Genomic DNA, 18,440 nt, shown 5'->3' with positions numbered 1-18,440 from the left:
TGTGTGATTTGGATATATGGAAAGAAGAGACAAAGGTTACACTGGCAAGAAGGTACTGGAAATGCAGGTGAAGGCACAAAGGCCCAGAGGAGAACTGAAAAAGATGTGAATGAATAACATTCACCAAGATATCATACCCAGTGGTTCAAGCAGCAGAGCTTTGTTTCTAGTTGGTAGGTCGATCAGGTCTGTCATGTATCCCGGGGCTTCACCGTAGATAATTTTGGCTATGGGAGTGGAGGAGTGGTTAGTAGTTAGTGGTTAGTGCAGGGGACTTTGATCCTGGGGAACTAGGTTCAATTCCTACTGCAGCTCCTTGTGACTTTGGGCAAGTCACTTAACCTTCCATTACCCCAAGTACAAATAAGTACTTGTATATACTATATAAAGCACTTTGAATGTAGTTGCACAAACCACGGAAAGGTTGTATATCAAGTTCCAATTCCCTTTTCCCTTATATGCTCATATGAAAAGAGTCATGGCTGAGGTTTGATTTTGCTGATTGAGATCATGTATAATTAAGAAGATTAAGAAGATAACTTGCTGGGTCTAGATATATATATTTAATAATTCCCCACAATTAAGTATTGACCTTCGATTCACTAAATGCTGAATATATGCACTTGACTGCATAGGTGCCGACTCCGCCCCTGGACTGCCTACAAAATAGCCAGCCTTCACTTTAGTGGTCTGTAGTAATACTCAGCTGCACCAGCCAGTTAAATGCCACTGGATGTCAGCAGATAGCCCTTCACACGTGATTTAACCAACCAAGAGACATTTCTGACCACCATCTCATATGGACATTATTCTCCCAGAATTTGCAAACTATACTAGTCGACTGTAATTCTAACTGCAGATGCATTACAGCAGAAGAACGAATACCATTTCTACGTTACAGTCTGTCTTCCTGGCATTTGCTATATTATGGGTATTCCCAGGTTTGATTGTTTATAACACTTTTCTCCACAGAAAGGCAGTATATCAAATCCTATCCCCGTTTCCTTTCCTCACTCTACATTGATTAAAAAAATGTAAACAATAGAATGACATACAACCATATCAAATGATGACAGGTTATTCTGTTGTATGAACTTCTTTGTTTGTAAAAAGTCAATAAAAATGTAATGATTAAAAAACGAAAAAAAGTGACAGCAGATAATGACCATATGGCCTATCCCAGTCTGCCCATCCATAATATATACTATCTCTTTCTCTCCGTTAGAGATCCTCTGGGCTTGTACCATGCTTTCTTGAATTCAGATACAGTGTTTGTCTCCACCTCCTCCATCACCCCTTCTCTAAAGAAGCATTTCCTTAGATTACTCCTGAATCTGTCCCCTTTCGCCTTCATCCCATGCTCACTCATTCCAGAGCTTCTTTTCAGTTGAAAGAGACTCATCTTCAGTGTACTTATGCCATGGAGGTATTTGAATATCTCCATCATATCTCCCCTCTCCCACCTTTCTTTCAAAGTATACTTACTGAAGTCTTTATGACGAAGACCGCTGACCATTTTGCCAGCTGCCCTCTGGCCCAGCTCTGTTCTTGTTATATCTTTTTGAAGGTGCAGTCTCCAGAATTGTACACAGTACTCTAAATAGGGTCTCACCAGAGACTTATGAATGTTAAGAACAAATGGGGTCCTTTTACTAAGGCGTGCTGAAAATGGCTTGCGGTAGTGTGGGCAGGGGTATTGGGCATGCGCCAATCCATTTTTAAGTGCGCCTGGAAAAAAGGCCTTTTTATTTTGCCGAAAATGGACGTGCGGCAAAATCAAAATTGCCGCGCATGCATTTTGGGTCTGAGGCCTTACCGCCAGCCATTGATCTAGCGGTAAAGACTCATGCAGTAACCGGGCGGTAATGACCTACGCACGCCAAATGCCACCTGGCGCGCGTCCGTTACAAGCGCCTGAAAAGAAAAAAATATTTTTCAGACGCGCATATCGAACGAGCGCCAAAAATGAAATTACTGCAAGATCCACGCGGTAGTCAGGCAGTAACTCCATTTTGATGCGTGTTGGGCCCATGCAGCTTAGTAAAAGGACCCCAATATGTGAAACAAATGAGAATTTACCCAAAGACTTGTACAATATTTTTGGCAACAATTCCACTTTAATATAAATACTCTTTGTAGCGAAAAAACAACACAAAACAAAACAAACAAAAAACCATTTACTGAGCCTGCACTCCTTTGTAGTAACAAGACACTACTATAGCCAGTCATATGATAACCAGGTTTAGCATCCTGTGCAACGACTCAGTGAAAGATTACATATAAAAGAAAAGGGTGACATTGTAGCGCTTCTGCTGACCTTCCATTTAAACATCTTCGCAGAGAATAGGATGCACCTCCTCCACAAGTTCGAGAGCAATCACTCCAGCTTCCCCAGGCATCCCAACTGCTATCCTTATCTTCAGAACGGGTACTCCTGGATGTCTACGGGTAAATGAAAATAAAAAGGACTATGAAGCTGTAAATGGACAGTATATACCGACAAACAGTCATTGTAATACTCATCTATATAAATATATAATATAGCTGTAAATGGACAATATGTACTGACAAATAAATAAATTACATATATATATATATATATATATGAAGCCGTAACTGGACAGTATGTACCGACAAAGAATCATTGTAATATCCTCCTATCTATATGTAGCTTTAAATGGACAATATGCACTAACAAATAAAAAAATTATATATATATCAAACCTATAAATGGCAAGTGACCGACTCACCTGCAAATGCGCAGTAGAGACTTCCCTCTCTGTCCCGCCCCCGCGTCAAGACGTGATGACGGGGAAGGGGAGCGGGACAGAGAGGGAAACTGCGCTGAAGGGGAGGGAGGGAACCGCTGACGTCGCTACCGCTCCCCCCCCCCCCCCAAGGTAGCCGCTACCGCCCCCCCACCCCCGGAGTCGCCACCACCCCCCCTTCACCCGGCCCGGGCCCTCTCTTCGTTATTGAACTTACAGCAGCGCCGAAAACAGCAGCAAGCAGCTCAGCTTCAGCTCCCGTCGGCCTTCCTTCCCTGCCTGTGCCCCGCCCTCGCTGACGTGACGTCACACGAGGGCGAGGCACAGGCAGTGAAGGAAGGCCAACGGGAGCTACTGCTTGCTGCTGTTTCGGCGCTGCTGTAAGTTGAATAACGAAGAGAGGGCCCGGGCCGGGTGAAGGGGGGGGGGTGGTGGCGACTCCGGGGTGGGGGGGGGCGGTAGCGGCTACCTTGGGGGGGGGAGGGGACATGGGACGTCTCAGAAGGAGGGGGGCCTTGGAGCTGGGAGGGAGGGAGGGAAGGAAGGGGGCCTGGGGAGCTGGGGGGCCTGGGGCCTTGGAACTGGGAGGGAGGGAAGGGGGCCTTGGGAGCTGGGGGGCCTTGGGAGCTGGGGGGGCCTGGGGCCTTGGAACTGGGTGGGAGGGAGGGCGGGGGGACTTGCAGCTGGGAAGGGGGAGGACTGGAGCCTTGGAGCTGGGAGGGAGGGCAGGGGGGCCCTTACAGTTGTGAGGGAGAGCAGGGGGCCTTGGAACTGGGAGGGAGGGAGCTGGGGGGGCCTGGGGCCTTGGAACTGGGAGGGAGGGAGGGAGGGCGGGGGGCCTTGCAGCTGAGAAGGGGGGAGGACTGGAGCCTTGGAGCTGGAGGGCAGGGGGCTGTTACAGTTGTGAGGGAGAGCAGGGGGCCTTGGAACTGGGAGGGCGGGAGGGCAGGGGGCCTTGGGAGCTGGGGGGGAGGGCCTGGGGCCTTGGAACTGGGAGGGAGGGCAGGGGGCCTTGGGAGCTGGGGGGAGGGCCTGGGGCCTTGGAACTGGGAGGGAGGGCGGGCAGGCAGGGGGCCTTGCAGCTGGGAAGGGGGGAGGACTGGAGCCTTGGAGCTGGGAGGGAGGGCAGGGGGGCCCTTACAGTTGTGAGGGAATGGGGCCCCTTACAGTTGTGAGGGAGAGCAGGGAGCCTTGGAACTGGGAGGGAGGGAAGGGGGCCTTGGGAGCTGGGGGGGAGGGCCTTGGAACTGGGAGGGAGGGAGGGCAGGGGGCCTTGCAGCTGGGAAGGGGGGAGGACTGGAGCCTTGGAGCTGGGAGGGAGGGACAGAGGGGGCCTTGGAGCTGGCAGGGAAGGAGGATGGCAGGGGCTTTGCAGCTGCAACGGGAGGGGGCCTTGGGGAAAAAAAACATTCCAATACCCGCCCGTTTTTACGGGCTTAACGGCTAGTATATATATATATATACTAGTAAAAAAGGTCCATTTCCGAAAGAAATGAAACGGGCGCTAGTAAGGTTGTCCTCTAATGGCAATTATGTTTTTAAGGGAACTGTTAGGAGAGAGTATGTATGAGAGTGAGTGAGTATGTGTGAGAGACTGAATGAGTATGTGTCAGAGAGTGAGTATGTGTGAGAGACAAAGAGTGTGTGTCAGAGAGAGACAGTGTGTGATTGAGAGACAGAATGTGTGTGTCTGTCTGTGTGAGTGAGTGAGTGTAGTGTGTGTCCCGTGTGCACCAATTATGCTCGCTCCCCTGCATTCATCCATATGCAGGATCTCTCCCCTGCCCCCTCCATCCATCCTGGTGCAGTAATTCTCCTCTGTCCCTTGCCCTCCCCCCCTACATGTGCATCACACCTCCCCCCTCCGAGTTCCAGGCTCCCCTCCCTCCCAATTCCATTCCCTCCCAGTTCCAGGCCCCCCTCCTTCCCTTCAAGTTCGTGGTCCTCCTCCCTCCCTCCCCTCTCTCTCTCCTTTCCCTCCCCACCTCCGAGTTCCAGGGTCCCCCTCCCTTCAAGTTCCAGGGTCCTCCCTTCTCTCCAAGTTCCAGGAGCAATGGAGGGTTAAGTGACTTGCCCAGAGTCACAAGGAGCTGCAGTGGGAATCGAACTCAGTTCCCCAGGATCAAACTCCACTGCACTAACCACTAGGCTACTCCTATGGTTTTTTTGTACCAGATCACATTAGGGCTCTCATAGACCTGAAGAGGGTTATCAGGAGAATTAACAACTGCTAAATGGGCTGTATAGAATTTAGCGGTGGGCAGGCTGAGCCTTTCTTGTTTATTGTATACTACTTTGATTTCCTTGAGAGAATTGGTCACTCCCCAAGTTAGTGGTCTAAGGAAGGGTTAAATACGAAATAAAAATGATGTAAAAAAGTTGTTTTTTTTCCTTTTTCCTTTGTATGTGAAGACATATTGAATTTGTATTATTTATTTATTTATAACATTTATATCCCACAATATTCCTGCCCATGGGCAGGCTCAATGTGGCGTACAATAGTTAATAAACAAACCATAATACAATAACATAAAGTACAGTAGACAAGGGCCACAGGAGGGAGAAAGAGATGACTGACGAGGGAAAGGGTGTGTGATAGGGTATCACGGAGTGAGCTGTGGGCTTAAAGGCTGCAGCTCCTGCAGGACTCATGGTAAACGCTCTGCCAAAAAGGAAGGTCTTGAGACGCTTCTTAAAGGTCGGGTGATCTGAAGTGAATTTGATCTCATGAGGCAGCCATTCCACAGTTGAGTGCCGAGATAAGGAAAAGAGGAGCCATAGATGGCCTTATATTTGAGGCCAGGGGGAGCAGGGTAATGGAGAGTAAGGTACGAGCAGGCCGTGCTTCGGGAGTTCCTGGCCGGTAGGTTAACAAGAGGGTCCATGTAGGAAGGGGCTTCTCCATAGATATTTTTGTGCACCAGTGCACAGGTCTTGAACGCGATGCATTATTTCCCTGTGTTGCATGTAAGAAGTTACTACTTGTGTAATATAAGTAAAGCAATAAAAAAATGAGCACTTACTGTCACCCATTCTGTAGGCGGTAAGGGCTCACATGGTATCCTTGCGCTAAATAGTTAGCGCCCGGATTAGCACGTGCTAATTAGGCAGTTACCACAGGCTACCTTAGTGCATTCAATAATATGTTATTTTAAGTTGCATTAGGCACATGATATGCCTGATCCAGCTTAGTAAGAGAGTCCCTAAGAGCTTAGTACTGATTTTCAACACTAGGATCCAAGGGCGGACTGAGAGTACTCTCCCCCCCCCCCCCCCCCCCCCACACACACACCACCCATGCTACCGTAGGAGTCAGCTCTGTGGGTGCTATAGGTACCCCAATATTGAGTAAACTCTTTGACTGTGTCCAGGAAAAGGACATTTCCACTGAGTTTAGAACTCCCAAACATTTTGAAAAGATGGCTCCCATGATGCTACTGCCGTCCCCCCCAGCACACACACTACCACCCCCCTACCTTGAAGAGCTCTAGTGATCTACTGGCTTCATCGGAGGCTGCCGAGACTTCCCACGGTAGTCCACTCTCGTGGGTCTCGACAGTGGCGTAGGAAGGGGGGGCGGTGGGGTGGTCCACCCCAGGTGCACACCACTGGGGGGGGTGTCGTCTCCATTGGTTCCTTGCTCCCTCTGCCCCGGAACAGGTTACTTCCTGTTCTGGGGCAGAGAGAGCAAGGAACCAATGGAGCCGACGCAGCTCCCAGCGACGTGGACTCGGGGGCGGATCGGCCCTCCCCTCGCTTCTAAAGTAAGTAACAATGCGCTCCGGGGGGGGGGGGGGGCGCTGAGGGGGGGCGCCATGCTGCACCCGGGGGGGTGCGCAGCGGTGACCTGCCCTGGGTGTCAGCCGCCCTAGCTACAGCACAGGGTCTCAACAGTCTTGTGAGATTGTTGCAGGGAGTCTCGGCAGCCATTTTAAAAACATGGCTGTGCCAGGGAGAATAATGGCAGCGGCAACTAGACCACCAGGGCCCCAGGGGGCTGTAGTGTGTGGCGGCAGCAGTGGCTGTGGAGAACCGAGCAGAGCCTCCGGGCCCCCTTGAGCCTCTGGGCCCTTGGGCACTGCCCAGTTGCCTGAATGGTCAGTCTGCCCCTGCTAGGATCATAGATTAGGCTCATAAATCTATACAAATAAATGGTAGTCCTAAACTTACATACATAACTTTTAAGCTCCTAAATTAAGTTCACTTTGTAGCTGAAAATTCAGGGGCCCTTTTACTAAACCATGTTAAGCACTCAACATGCTGTTTATCATGCGGTAACTGCTAACTCCAAACCACATTAAGGGGCTTTGCAGTATTTTTGCAGTTACTGTGCAATGTATTGCACATTAAGGACTGAATTCTATATATGTTGCCTAAAAAAAAATCGGTGCAAAAAAAAAAAAGAAAAACAGTGCTAAGCAATACTCTACAAACGGTGCTTAAAGTTAGGTGCTGTTTCTAGCATAATGCTTAGCGCCGAGAAATGTGACTACATTTAGGCATGACCAGGTACACCAATGAAACCATAACAACTTGAGTAAATTACAGGAACACCCATGACCCACCCATAGCCGCGACCTCTTTTTGAATCTGCACTTAAATTTATGCACATACATTTTAATTAAATCCAATTAGCACCAATAATTTCTTGTTAAGATCTCAATTATCAGCACTAATTGGTTCATATTCAATTAAATTGCACATAAATTGAGCACACGCCATTTTAAATGCTTTTTAGACAATTCCAGGGTTAGTGTTGGGGGGGGGGGGGGTAAGTCAAGGACAGAGATTGGACATGGAAGGCATTTTGGCGCCCTTTTACAAAGGCACTTAAGGGCCTACGCGTATCCAGTGTACGCCGAATCGGTATTACCGCCCGGCTACCACGTGCCCCAGGTGACAATTCCGAATTTGGAGCACACTGAAAACACACGGTAGAAATTTTTTTTTCTATTTTCTGCCGCAGGGTGCCTACCCAGCAGTAAATGGCAGTTGGTGTGAACTGCATGCTTACCGCCCGGGTGGCATGTGAGACCTTACCGCTAACAGTAAGGGTCTCTGGACAAAAATGGAGCCGCGCTGGTTTTCATTTTGCCACATGTCCATTTTCCGGCCCACTAAACACCACAAAACCTACACGATCATACCTAAACCTCCACTACTCAAGCAACAAAGGACTCAAATACAAATCCATCTATGCAACCAGCTTTTCCTATTTAAGCGCACAACTATGGAATGCACTTCCAAAAGCAGTAAAAATTATGCTCGACCATCTAGACTTCCGGAAAGCACTAAAGACAGGCCTGTTCAGAAGAGCATATCCCACCGTCCCAACATAAAATACCTGGACACCTACGTCACAATGAAACCAAAGACCTTAATGAACATTACCTGACTCGTCCCCCCCCTCTCCCTCTCTAAGACCCCACAATCCAACCTACCATACATGTACCTCATTCCACCACAATATCACTTTGTATTATTCACACCATGTATTTGTTCATACCGGAATCGGCTATCGCCGTTAACGGTAACATGTAAGCCACATTGAGTCTGCAAATAGGTGGGAAAATGTGGGATACAAATGTAACAAATAAATTAAATTAATTAATTAATTTTTTTAAAAATCCCTTTTTTCCAGACGCAGTACAATAAGGGTCCGGCGTGCACCAAAAACACGCACCCACACTGCAGCAGGCCAGTTTTTGGCACGCCTTTGTAAAAGGGCCCCCTTTCTGATTAGCACACTGCAAATAACAAGCACTAATAGGCACTTTTGTGGTTAGCAAATGACCCCTTACCACATCCTAAAGAGGAGGCGCTAGGTTCTTCCTCACTAACTCCAATCACAGTACCGCATGCTGTCTGAAAAGTTAACATGGTACCTGTAACAGCAAATGCTGAGAATGCCCCCAGTAGTTAGCTCATTAACCCCCCCCCCCTCCCGATTTACTAAGCTGCACTAGCATCTGCCACTCAACAATGCCAACACATCCTATTCAGATTAATAAAAGGATCCCCTAGGCTCCTAAAATTTTAGCTTAAGATAGGGTTCGAATTTAGGAGCCTAGCTTTTTATTTTTTTACTATCAGGCCTAATGTTTTTAAAGTATCATATCAAAGAAGAAATCAGGAAAAATGACTTTTCTAGTTCACAGATTGATATTAAGGACCAAATTCTATAAACAGCACCAAAACAACAACATGCTAAGCGCTATTCTATAAATGGTGCTGAAACTTTGGCACTGTTTATAGAATATACTTACCCCCAAATTCTATACATGGTGCCTTAAGTTGTGCACGCTAGTCTGGCCACACAGCCAAATTGCGCACGCAACTTATTTGATTAACAAGCCAATCAGTGCTGATAACTGGTACTTAACAACCAAATAGCAGCACTGATTGGCTTTAATTAGAATTGCGCACAACTTTCTACACATATTCTATAATGTGGTGCGCATACATTCTACTCTTTGTCCCTAGTCTTTTCTAAACCCCTCATCCCCAGAAACACATCCAAATCATCACGAACACACCTAAATCTCCACTACCCAAGTTGCAAAGGACTTAAATAGAAATCAACTTACGCATCCAGTTTCTCCTATATAAGTACACAACTGTGGAACGCATTACTGAAAGCCGTAAAAACATCATACGGCCATCTAAACTTTCGGAAATTACTAAAAATTAACTTTTTTCAAAAGGCATACCCTAACGATCCAATTTAAATGCTCAAACTCCGCAACACAACAAAACCAAAGTACGTAACGGCATAACACAACCCTTGTGCTTTATGATACCCTAACGAGACTGTTCCACGAGAACCTATCTTACCACAACACCATTTTGTACTTGTTCACACCGGAGTCTGCGAACGCCTCTCCGGTACTATGTACTACTGCTACTTAACATTTCTAGAGCGCTACTAGGGTTACGCAGCGCTGTACAAATTAGTAACTAAGGACGGTCCATGCTCAGAAGAGCTTACAATCTAAAGGACGAAATGTCAAGTTGGGGTAGTCTAGATTTCCTGAGTAGAAGTGTTGTGATTAGAAAAGTTAAAAATGTTAAGTAGTAGTACTATGTAAGCCACATTGAGCCTGCAAATAGGTGGCAAAATGTGGGATACAAACGCAACAAATAAATAAATAAATAAATAAATAAATAATGCATGCTGCCGAAAAGGAGCATGGCCATGCATGGAATGGGTGAGCTTTGGGCGTTTCAAAAAAACTATGCGCACCGTTATGGAATACACTCAACCTGCACCTAAGTTAGATGCAGATACTTAGGCCTGGTTTTAAGGTGCACCTAAATTTTAGTTGCAAGAACGCTGTGTGAGCATATTCTATAAACTATGCCCAACTTTAGGCGCAGTTTATAGAATCACGCTAAGCACATGGTTTTTCAGCGCCGATTCTTAAGGTGCCATTTATAGAATTAGCACCTAACTTTAGACGCAAGGACTTACACCAAGTAAACCCTGGTGTAAATCCTCATGTCTAAATTACGCATGGACCCCCCCTTACTCTATAACAGAACACATAAATTCTAGGAATGCCTCATGACCGCGCCTACTTTTTGGAGCTGTGTGTAAAATTTATGCACAAATCCACGCAACTAAAAATGCGTGCTTAAATTCCAATTAAGGCCTATTAGTGATGGTGATTATTAGCACCCAATTATTATTATTAGCATTTGTATAGCGCTACCAGATGCACGCAGCACTGAACACTTGACACAGAGAGACAGTCCCTGCTCAATAGAGATTACAATCTAAAATAACACAGACAGACAAGACAATTAAGGGCGAGGGAAGTACTGGGTGAGAAGGAACAAGTGGGAGGGCAAATGAGTAGTGGCTAGGATCCAAAAGCAGCAGTGAAAAGGTAGGTTTTCAATTGGCTTATTATTCAATTAAATTGTGCATGCAAATTGAGGGCTTCTTTTCCAAAGTCGTGCTAGCGATTCCCATGTGGCAAATGAGAGGAAGCCCATAGGAACAGTATGGGCTTCCTCTCAATTCCGCACCGAGAATCGGTAGCATGGCTTTGCAAAAGAAGCCCTGTGCTCATGCCCAAATTTGCACCTGCAATTTTAAGTTACATTGAATTTTGGAGTAAATGTCTGGATGCATTTCAGTTGCTGCAATAAAATTGGATCCAAGTTAAATCTGGCCAAGTTTTTCACTCAGCAGAGATTACGAGTAAGAGAAATCCTTCTTGTTTGAACCCTGAGATCCTCTGAGGACTGCTAGTACTACACCGACAACACTCCAGTCTCCCTATTTTGGATAGTGCATGGTGTGGTCCATTGAAATGGACCTGACATTTTAAAATCAACCTTAACAAACAGTTGACTGGAAGTAATTCAGGGAAAGGTATGATTTCTAACTGGCAAAGTCCTCTTTTGACTATTAACAGTGCCTATATGTATTACACTGGCTACCAAGCTACATCATTTGTTCATCTGGTATGAATTTAGGATAAAATATATACTGCATGCCTGAAACCTCTCAAACTAAAAGAAGGAAAAGGACTTCAAATATTAGTAAGTTAATGGAAAAAGACTGGCAAGTGGCTTCCTAGTATGAAAAGTACAAGGATAAGGCAAGTGGTTTTTCTAGTGGAACCACCACGAATGGCCATGTTTGAGTAACACTTTCACTCAATCTACATAAAGTACAGCAGAACTAATACAGTTTGGACTGCATTTACAGACAGGCAACTTATCAAGGCATGTATCACTTACTAAGCAGACCGTTAGCTGCGTGTTGTCAGTTTTATTGTCTTCAAATCGCTCTCAGAAAATCACAGAAATCCCTTCAGAATATGTTATAGAAAATGTTAGCTGGCGCTCTCCACCAGGGCTGGCTGAAAGGGTTGTGAAGCCTTGAGCCAATTTTTGCTATTCCAGGCACATCTTAAGGCTAATCTTGCAATATGAACAACACAGATGTCAGGGCTCATGCTGTGAGAAGGCTCCACATCAGAGGGAAGCCAGTATTTGTAGCTGAAATACCATCATTTCACAATTTTTTGACTTAAAAGTATTCCAAATATTTAGATCCTACACCTCCTCCTCTATTAATGAGCACTTTCTCAGCTTCCGGCCTCCCTGTCTGTCTGGTCATGTGCATGCTCTGCACTCTCCTTCCCAAGCTCGCCTTATTGCTCCAGTGAGTACAGCAGCAGTACCCAGCTAGCTCCAGCAACAACCAATAGGAAGGTAGTAAGCAGTGAAAGCCATTAGTCAGCTCCTGAAGTGGAAATGCAAACCCAGCTCGATTGGCTACTGAGCTCTATTTTCAATGGCCGCTTCCGATTAAATGCCAGGCTCAACCAGTTTCAACCACCTATTAAAACTACCATTATTAAGATCTCTCAACACACATTTTTAGTATAAATCATGTGCAACAGCATTTTAGAAAGGACATATATACTGGATTTGAGACATCTAGGTTGTGACATGTACAAGTATTTTAGAAAAGATCTTGCCGACATAGACTTCTTTTCTAAGATACATGCAGACCTGAATTTCTATGTAGTGGCCACGTCTGGCATGAGGACCCATTGTAGTAATGCACATGTCAATAACAGATGGCTGTTGCGGTCTGTCCGGGGCTGTCGCGAGCGACCTGGGCACAGCCGCTGGTTATGAGCCCTTGTGCTGATCCTAGAGCAGAGGTTCCAGGCCCGAAGGCGTGGGATCAGTTCTAGAATAGGCAGTCGGAAAGCCCAGTGCTTCACCTGTGATAGCCGCCATTCCCTAGAGGTTGGGCCCCTGGGTGCAGGCAGCCGGCAGGACTTCTGGAGGATCTGGGCAGGAAGGACTACCAGGAAGGGAACCAGACTAGGCATTAAGGGAGAAAGGCAGACAGCCACGCAGATAGGGTCAGGTCTCAGCAGAGATCTAGGATGTCAGCAAGCAGCAAGCACAGTCAGGACCAAATAGAGGTCTAGGCAGGCAGCAATCAGGAAGCAAGGTCAGGTGCAAGCAGAGGTCTAGGCAGGCGGTGGTCAGTAAGCAAGGCCAGGTTCAAGCAGAGGTCTGGCTAGGCAGCAAGCAACAGGAGAGAATACACCAGTGCAACCAACAAGGATGTAGCCGAGGCAAAGAAGCAGTGCAAGGTTCCTGGTTTTAAGCTGAAGGCGTCTGACACCACTGTAGATGCGCACAGAACCGAAAATCATATGCCAGTTGTGGTGCTCCCTGATCTTCCTCCATGATCAGGTCACCCCAGATCAGACTTCAATTCAATTCAGATCCCCTATTCGGGGTTCAGTGCGGTTTACCTTATAAATGAGACAAGGTTGGATGTAATATTATATAGGTAGGACATTGGTTGTGTACAATCTTGTTGGTTGAATATAGTGTTATACAAAATTAGAGGGCGTGAGAGTAGTAGGGTTTTTCCTTAGTCCTGTAAGCAGTCAGAGACATAGAATAATGGTAGTTATTATGTGGCAGTCTTTGGAAAGAGGAAAGTTTTTAACTTCTTCCGGAATCTGAGGTAGTCTCTGATCTAGAGGCCAGGGGGAGTGATGATTCCTATTATAGGGCAGTGGACCTGGATAGGCACAGGCACACCCATTCGTGGCTGAGGCCCACCCAGTGACGACACTACACTGCCTTCTCCCCTCTCTCCTCCGTGGCGCCCCAGCATCTACCCTCCTGTCGCCAAACCCCATCCCTCCTGGGGCACCCCAAAGGTGTTCACGGCACCTGCTGCTATCCACCCCCACTACCCGTGTCGGCCCATAGGCCTCCATCCACCGCATCCCACCTATTCTGACATCGTTTCCTGTCTGGCAGGACGTGCCGCATCACAGCAGATGGAAGCCTGTGGAGCCAGCACAGGCAGAAAAAAATGAACCACCACAGGTGCCGGGGACACTCACAAGGCACACCGGGGACACTCACAAGGCACACCGGGGAGGGATGGGGCCAAGCAACAGGAGGGCAGGTGCTGGGACACTGTGGAAGAAAGAGAGGAGAGCAGTTGGATGTGGGGTAGGTAAAAAAAACAAACAAACTGTTATTTATTATCTAAGGGTGGGGAAGGGGGGTATGGAAGGACCCATCCAAATTAATTCTGGGCCCATCCAAAACACTGGGTCTGGCTATGCCCCTGTTACAGGGAAGAGTGAGCTGATTCCCTTATAGAACACTGGGGATAAGATTAGTTGTTCTTTCAATATGTTGGAGTGAACAATACAGACAGATGAGATGTGAATCAGCAATTAGGAGGTAGCACCTTGTAGCATTTGAAAGATTAGACAGGCGGCTTTAAACCTATTTGTTTCAGCTATGGGTAGCCAATGTACTTTAACAAGATATGGTAAAATGCTCATGTATCTATTCATTTTGAAAATTAGTCTTGCCGGTGTCCTGTATGATCTGCAGTTTTTTCTGGTACTGTGTCTTAATACCAAGAAATAGGACGTTACAGTAATCCAGCTGCAGTAGGATTAGCATTTGGACCAATAGCATGAAGGCTTTATGGTCAAAGAATGACCTGATTAAATAAAGTTGTCTCATTTTAAACATTGTGATCTTCCATGAGAATGATAGGGAGGAGTCTAGGAAGACCCCCCCCCCCCCCTCCCCAGCACTCTGGCTTCTGATTCGACTGCGAAAGTTCTGTCTTTGGATAGTGTTATTGAAGTTGGAGCCTCAATTCCTTGATTCCAGAACCACAGGATCTTAGCCTTTTTTGCATTCAGTTTCAGTTTGTTCGCCAAAGCCCAGGTTCGCCATTCAACCCGGTTTTTACATTTCGGATTGGACCTTGATGAGAAGATATCAGCGGTTAAGGAGCTTTATGTCATCTGCATATGATAACAGTAGCTCTCCTAACCTCAGGTGTATTGAGCTGAGGGAAGCAGGGCCGCCAAGAGGAGGGGCAGGGAGGACAAAATTCCCCAGGCCCGGGCCTCCAAAGGGGCCCGGCGCTGCAGTCCCACCCGCCCTCCGTCGTCGACCGTCTGCCACCGGGCCGGGCCCCCTGCATTGAAATCACAGCGCCTCTCACCTCCAAGTGAAAGTGCTGCAGGCAGCAGGGAAGCAGATCGCCTCCCTTCAGGCCTCCTTCCTTCCCTCCCTGTGTCCCGCCCTCGTCTGACGTAACTTCCGTGAGGGCGGGACACAGGGAGGGAAGGAGGCCCGAAAGGAAGCGATCTGCTGCCCTGCTGCCTGCAGTGCTTTCACATGGAGGTGAGAGGCACTGTGATTTCTTTGCAGGGGGCCCGGCCTGGTGGCGGACGGAGGGAACCTCGTGGGCGGGGCCCCGAGGGGGCGGGGCAGCCTTGCCCCAGGCCCGGCCTCTCGGCGGCCGTGGAGGGAAGACATGAAGAACTTGAACAAAATAGGAGAAAGTGGGGATCCTTGGGGTACACCACATTTCGGGATTCAATATTTGGAGAGGTGCTTGTTTTGTTTTACAGAGTAGCTTCTGTTAGAAAGGAATTTGTTGAACCACTTGAAGACAGATCCTGTTATTCCTATCTGATTTGGTCATTCAAGTAGCATTACATGATCCACTGCATCAAACGCCGCTGAAATGTCGAACTGAAGTAGTATGACCTGATTTCCTTTAAATACATATTGTTTAACAAACTAGGAGCATGGTTTCAGTACCGTGTGCAGAGCTGAATATGAAATGAGATCAGTGTAAAGTAGAGAATTTGTCCAGGTATTTGGTAAATTGTTTGCTAACATAGCATTCCAGCATTTTTGTAAAGAGGGGTATACTAGCCACTGGGTGATTATTTGTTGTTGAGGTTATGTCTAAGCCTTAACCCTTCAGTAGGGGTGATAGAACGATTTTGCCCATATCTGAAGGGAGGCTGCCTGATTTTAGTAGCTCATTAAGGCAGTCTGTTATCCACTGAACAACCTCTTGTGGAATGGCTTTGAACAGGAATTCTGGGCAATGATCCAAGAAGCAATGCGAGTGTGAGCATTTCAGTAATAATGATTTTATGTCTTCAATTGATAGCGGTTGAAAAACTTCCCATATCTGATTTGCTTTAATTCCCTGAGTTGGGTCTGAGCCAGAACCGGCTCCTGAGTCAGAGACTTTTGCATTTTCTTCTGCTGGGTTATATTTAGCAAGGTCAGATCTGATTTGGTTGATCTCGTTTGCGAAATAGTCTGCTAGTTCTTGGGCGGAGGGACATGTTTGATGCATATTGTTAGTCGTGTAGGTGGAGGTTAGGCTTCTCACTAGAGTTAATGGGGTTTTTTTTGTATTGTCAAGGATGTCCTGCCCCACTATGCTACTGTAGTATTTTCGTTTGGAATCAGCTACTTCTAGTTTATAGTGACGGAAGGCGAGTTTCCATTTGGATCTATCATCACTAGCTTTGCTTTTTCTCCATTGTTTTTCTAGGTGTTGACAATTCAGTTTCAGCTGAGAGAGACAACTCTTCAGAAAACCATGGGGATTTTCAAACTGTCTTGAACTTTTTGGTAGTAATTGGGGCAATTTTATCCAGCACTATTTTAACTTTAGTGTCCCAGGCAGACTTCATCAATTCTTGAGTATGGATTCCAGGGCTAAGGGAGTCTTTTAACTCTGACCAGAAGCTGGATGTATTGATTTTTCCTCTGGTGGTTATCAGCTTAAAAGGCTGATGTTTAGGTTGGCAAGTCAGACAGATATCAATAGTGAAGTCTAGTTAGAAGTGATCAGACTAGTCCTCCCAAACTTCCTGGAAGCCCCAATCAGATCATTTCCTGGTCCCCCCTCCCCCCCCCCCCCACAAGCAATTTCCACTCCTACATACACAAATCCATAACCCCTAGCAGTAGTATGAAGCCTGACCCATAGTGGTAGGACCATGAGACTACAGCTAGGGGTCATTGCTATCATTTTGACTTCTAGAGCCAGACAAGTTAGCAGCAGTGGGGGACCATTCCTGCCTTTTTCTCAGTCTACACCACCAAAGATGACCTCCAAGTGAATCCCAGGGGTGGCTGGAGGGGGCAGAGGTAGGGGGAGGTTGGATTTGTATAGGTACTGCTGAACCCATAGTTAAGAGGAGAGCTAATAGAAGTTGTTAACCCACCCGTCGCGTAAGCGTACCTCATTTCTTTCTTGTCCGCGACGAGGTGACAGGAGTTTTTCTGCTCTCCTCGTTCTTGGCCCAGGAACAGAGTCTGACGACTATTTCTTTTATTTCTTTTATTATTTTACTCATTTAAAAAAAAAAAAATATATATATATATATATTCCCGTAGTTCCTTTTAGTATTTTTTCTCTGTTTTAAGCTTACTTTCTTTTCGACGCAGGCAGCCTTTAGGCCGCTCAGTCGGGTTTTCTCCCTTTTTGTGACCTTCTCTTTTTTGGCACAATCGCATCGTTTGATTTCGCAGAAGCCATTTTTCCTTCTATATCATTGAAAACACCCAGCGGCTTCAAACGTTGCACTCGGTGCAACCGGACCATCTCAGGTACTGATACCCACGCCTGGTGTATCCAGTGCCTTGGGCCTGAACACAGTCCAGCCGCCTGTAGTCTGTGTCTTCGTATGAAGAAACAGACCCAAGCATCTGGAGAAGTCCAATGAGAAAAGCTTTTTGGGGCTCGGTCTGGTCCTTCGACGTCGACATCGGTACTGAGGTCGGCGGTGGCGGCATCGAAAGGAGCTTCGATGTTGGGAAGAGAGGTAATGGCTGCTGAGAGACCAACTTACACTGGGAGCAGTCAGGCGCCGAGTGGGTCTCCACCTGCCTCAAGGCCTCCTGTTATGCAAGCCTCCTGGGACCGACCTTCGTCAGACCCGGCCCCGAGGAGATGTGAGGATTCCACGTCCTCCTCATTGGTACCAAGGAGTCTCGATGACGGGCATCGAGCAAAGGCAAAGAAGCACCGTCATCGCTCTCCTTCGACACATGGTACCAGGAGTTCCAGGGCATCGAGAGAGTTGGCACCCAAAAAGCATCGGCACCGAGAGGATTGATCCGCCTCGATAGAGGTACTGATGCGTCGGTCTCCTAGCAGCCCGGTACCTGCTCCCGAGCCTTCACGGATTCTGACACCACCTGTTCCATTGACCCCGCAGCTTTCTCTCATGGCGGGTTTCGACGAGCGCATCCAGACCTTATTTCCAGAACTTCTGGAGGGACTGCTACGACAGTCAGCTTCGGTGTCGGGGGTGCTGCAGTGGTGTCTGGCCCTTCTCCTGCGGTGAGGTCCCTGACCGCGGTGCCGCCTGTGGCATCGGCTGCCACCCAGGTCGACTCTCCTTCGATGTCAGTGGAGGAAGCTTCGCCGCAGTCGGACCGGGCGTCGGCCTCTCGACATTGCCATAGAGGACATCATTCCTTGGCATCGAGGCAGGTTCAGTGTCGAAGTACCTTAACACAGGTTCTATCCGACACTGAGCAGGAGCGTTCGTGGGAGTCAGAGGAAGATCCCAAGTACTTTTCTTCTGATGAGTCCTTTGGGATTCCCTCTGATCCTTCCCCTCCGCCAGAGAGGAGACTATCTCCACCGGAGAGTCTATCTTTTTCCTCTTTTGTCCGGGAAATGGCTATGGCTATTCCCTTCCCTTTTTAACTGCATTCTGTGATCTATTATTTAATTGCACGCATAAACAGAAACTACAGAAGGAATTTGATTTTGCACGATTGCCCATGGCCAGTTGGGATTTCTTGTTCTGTCCC

The 18,440-nt window shown here is 47.3% G+C and overlaps 1 protein-coding gene across 2 annotated transcripts in view; it reads right to left on the bottom strand.

Annotated features, from left to right (window-relative positions):
* ADAMTSL3 (ADAMTS like 3) overlaps positions 1 to 18,440 on the bottom strand; it is a 650,803-nt gene that overhangs the window by 351,674 nt on the left and 280,689 nt on the right. For both annotated transcript variants that reach the window (XM_030189627.1, XM_030189628.1), the window contains exon 4: positions 2,318 to 2,442. In XM_030189627.1, coding sequence (XP_030045487.1) covers positions 2,318 to 2,442 — 125 coding nt within the window. The remainder of the gene's footprint in view (positions 1 to 2,317; positions 2,443 to 18,440) is intronic.

The sequence above is a fragment of the Microcaecilia unicolor genome, chromosome 1 (genome assembly GCF_901765095.1).
Source record: "Microcaecilia unicolor chromosome 1, aMicUni1.1, whole genome shotgun sequence".
Lineage (NCBI taxonomy): Eukaryota > Metazoa > Chordata > Amphibia > Gymnophiona > Siphonopidae > Microcaecilia > Microcaecilia unicolor.
Note: the sequence above shows the minus strand (reverse complement) of the source record. Positions and strands in the feature narration are given on the sequence as shown.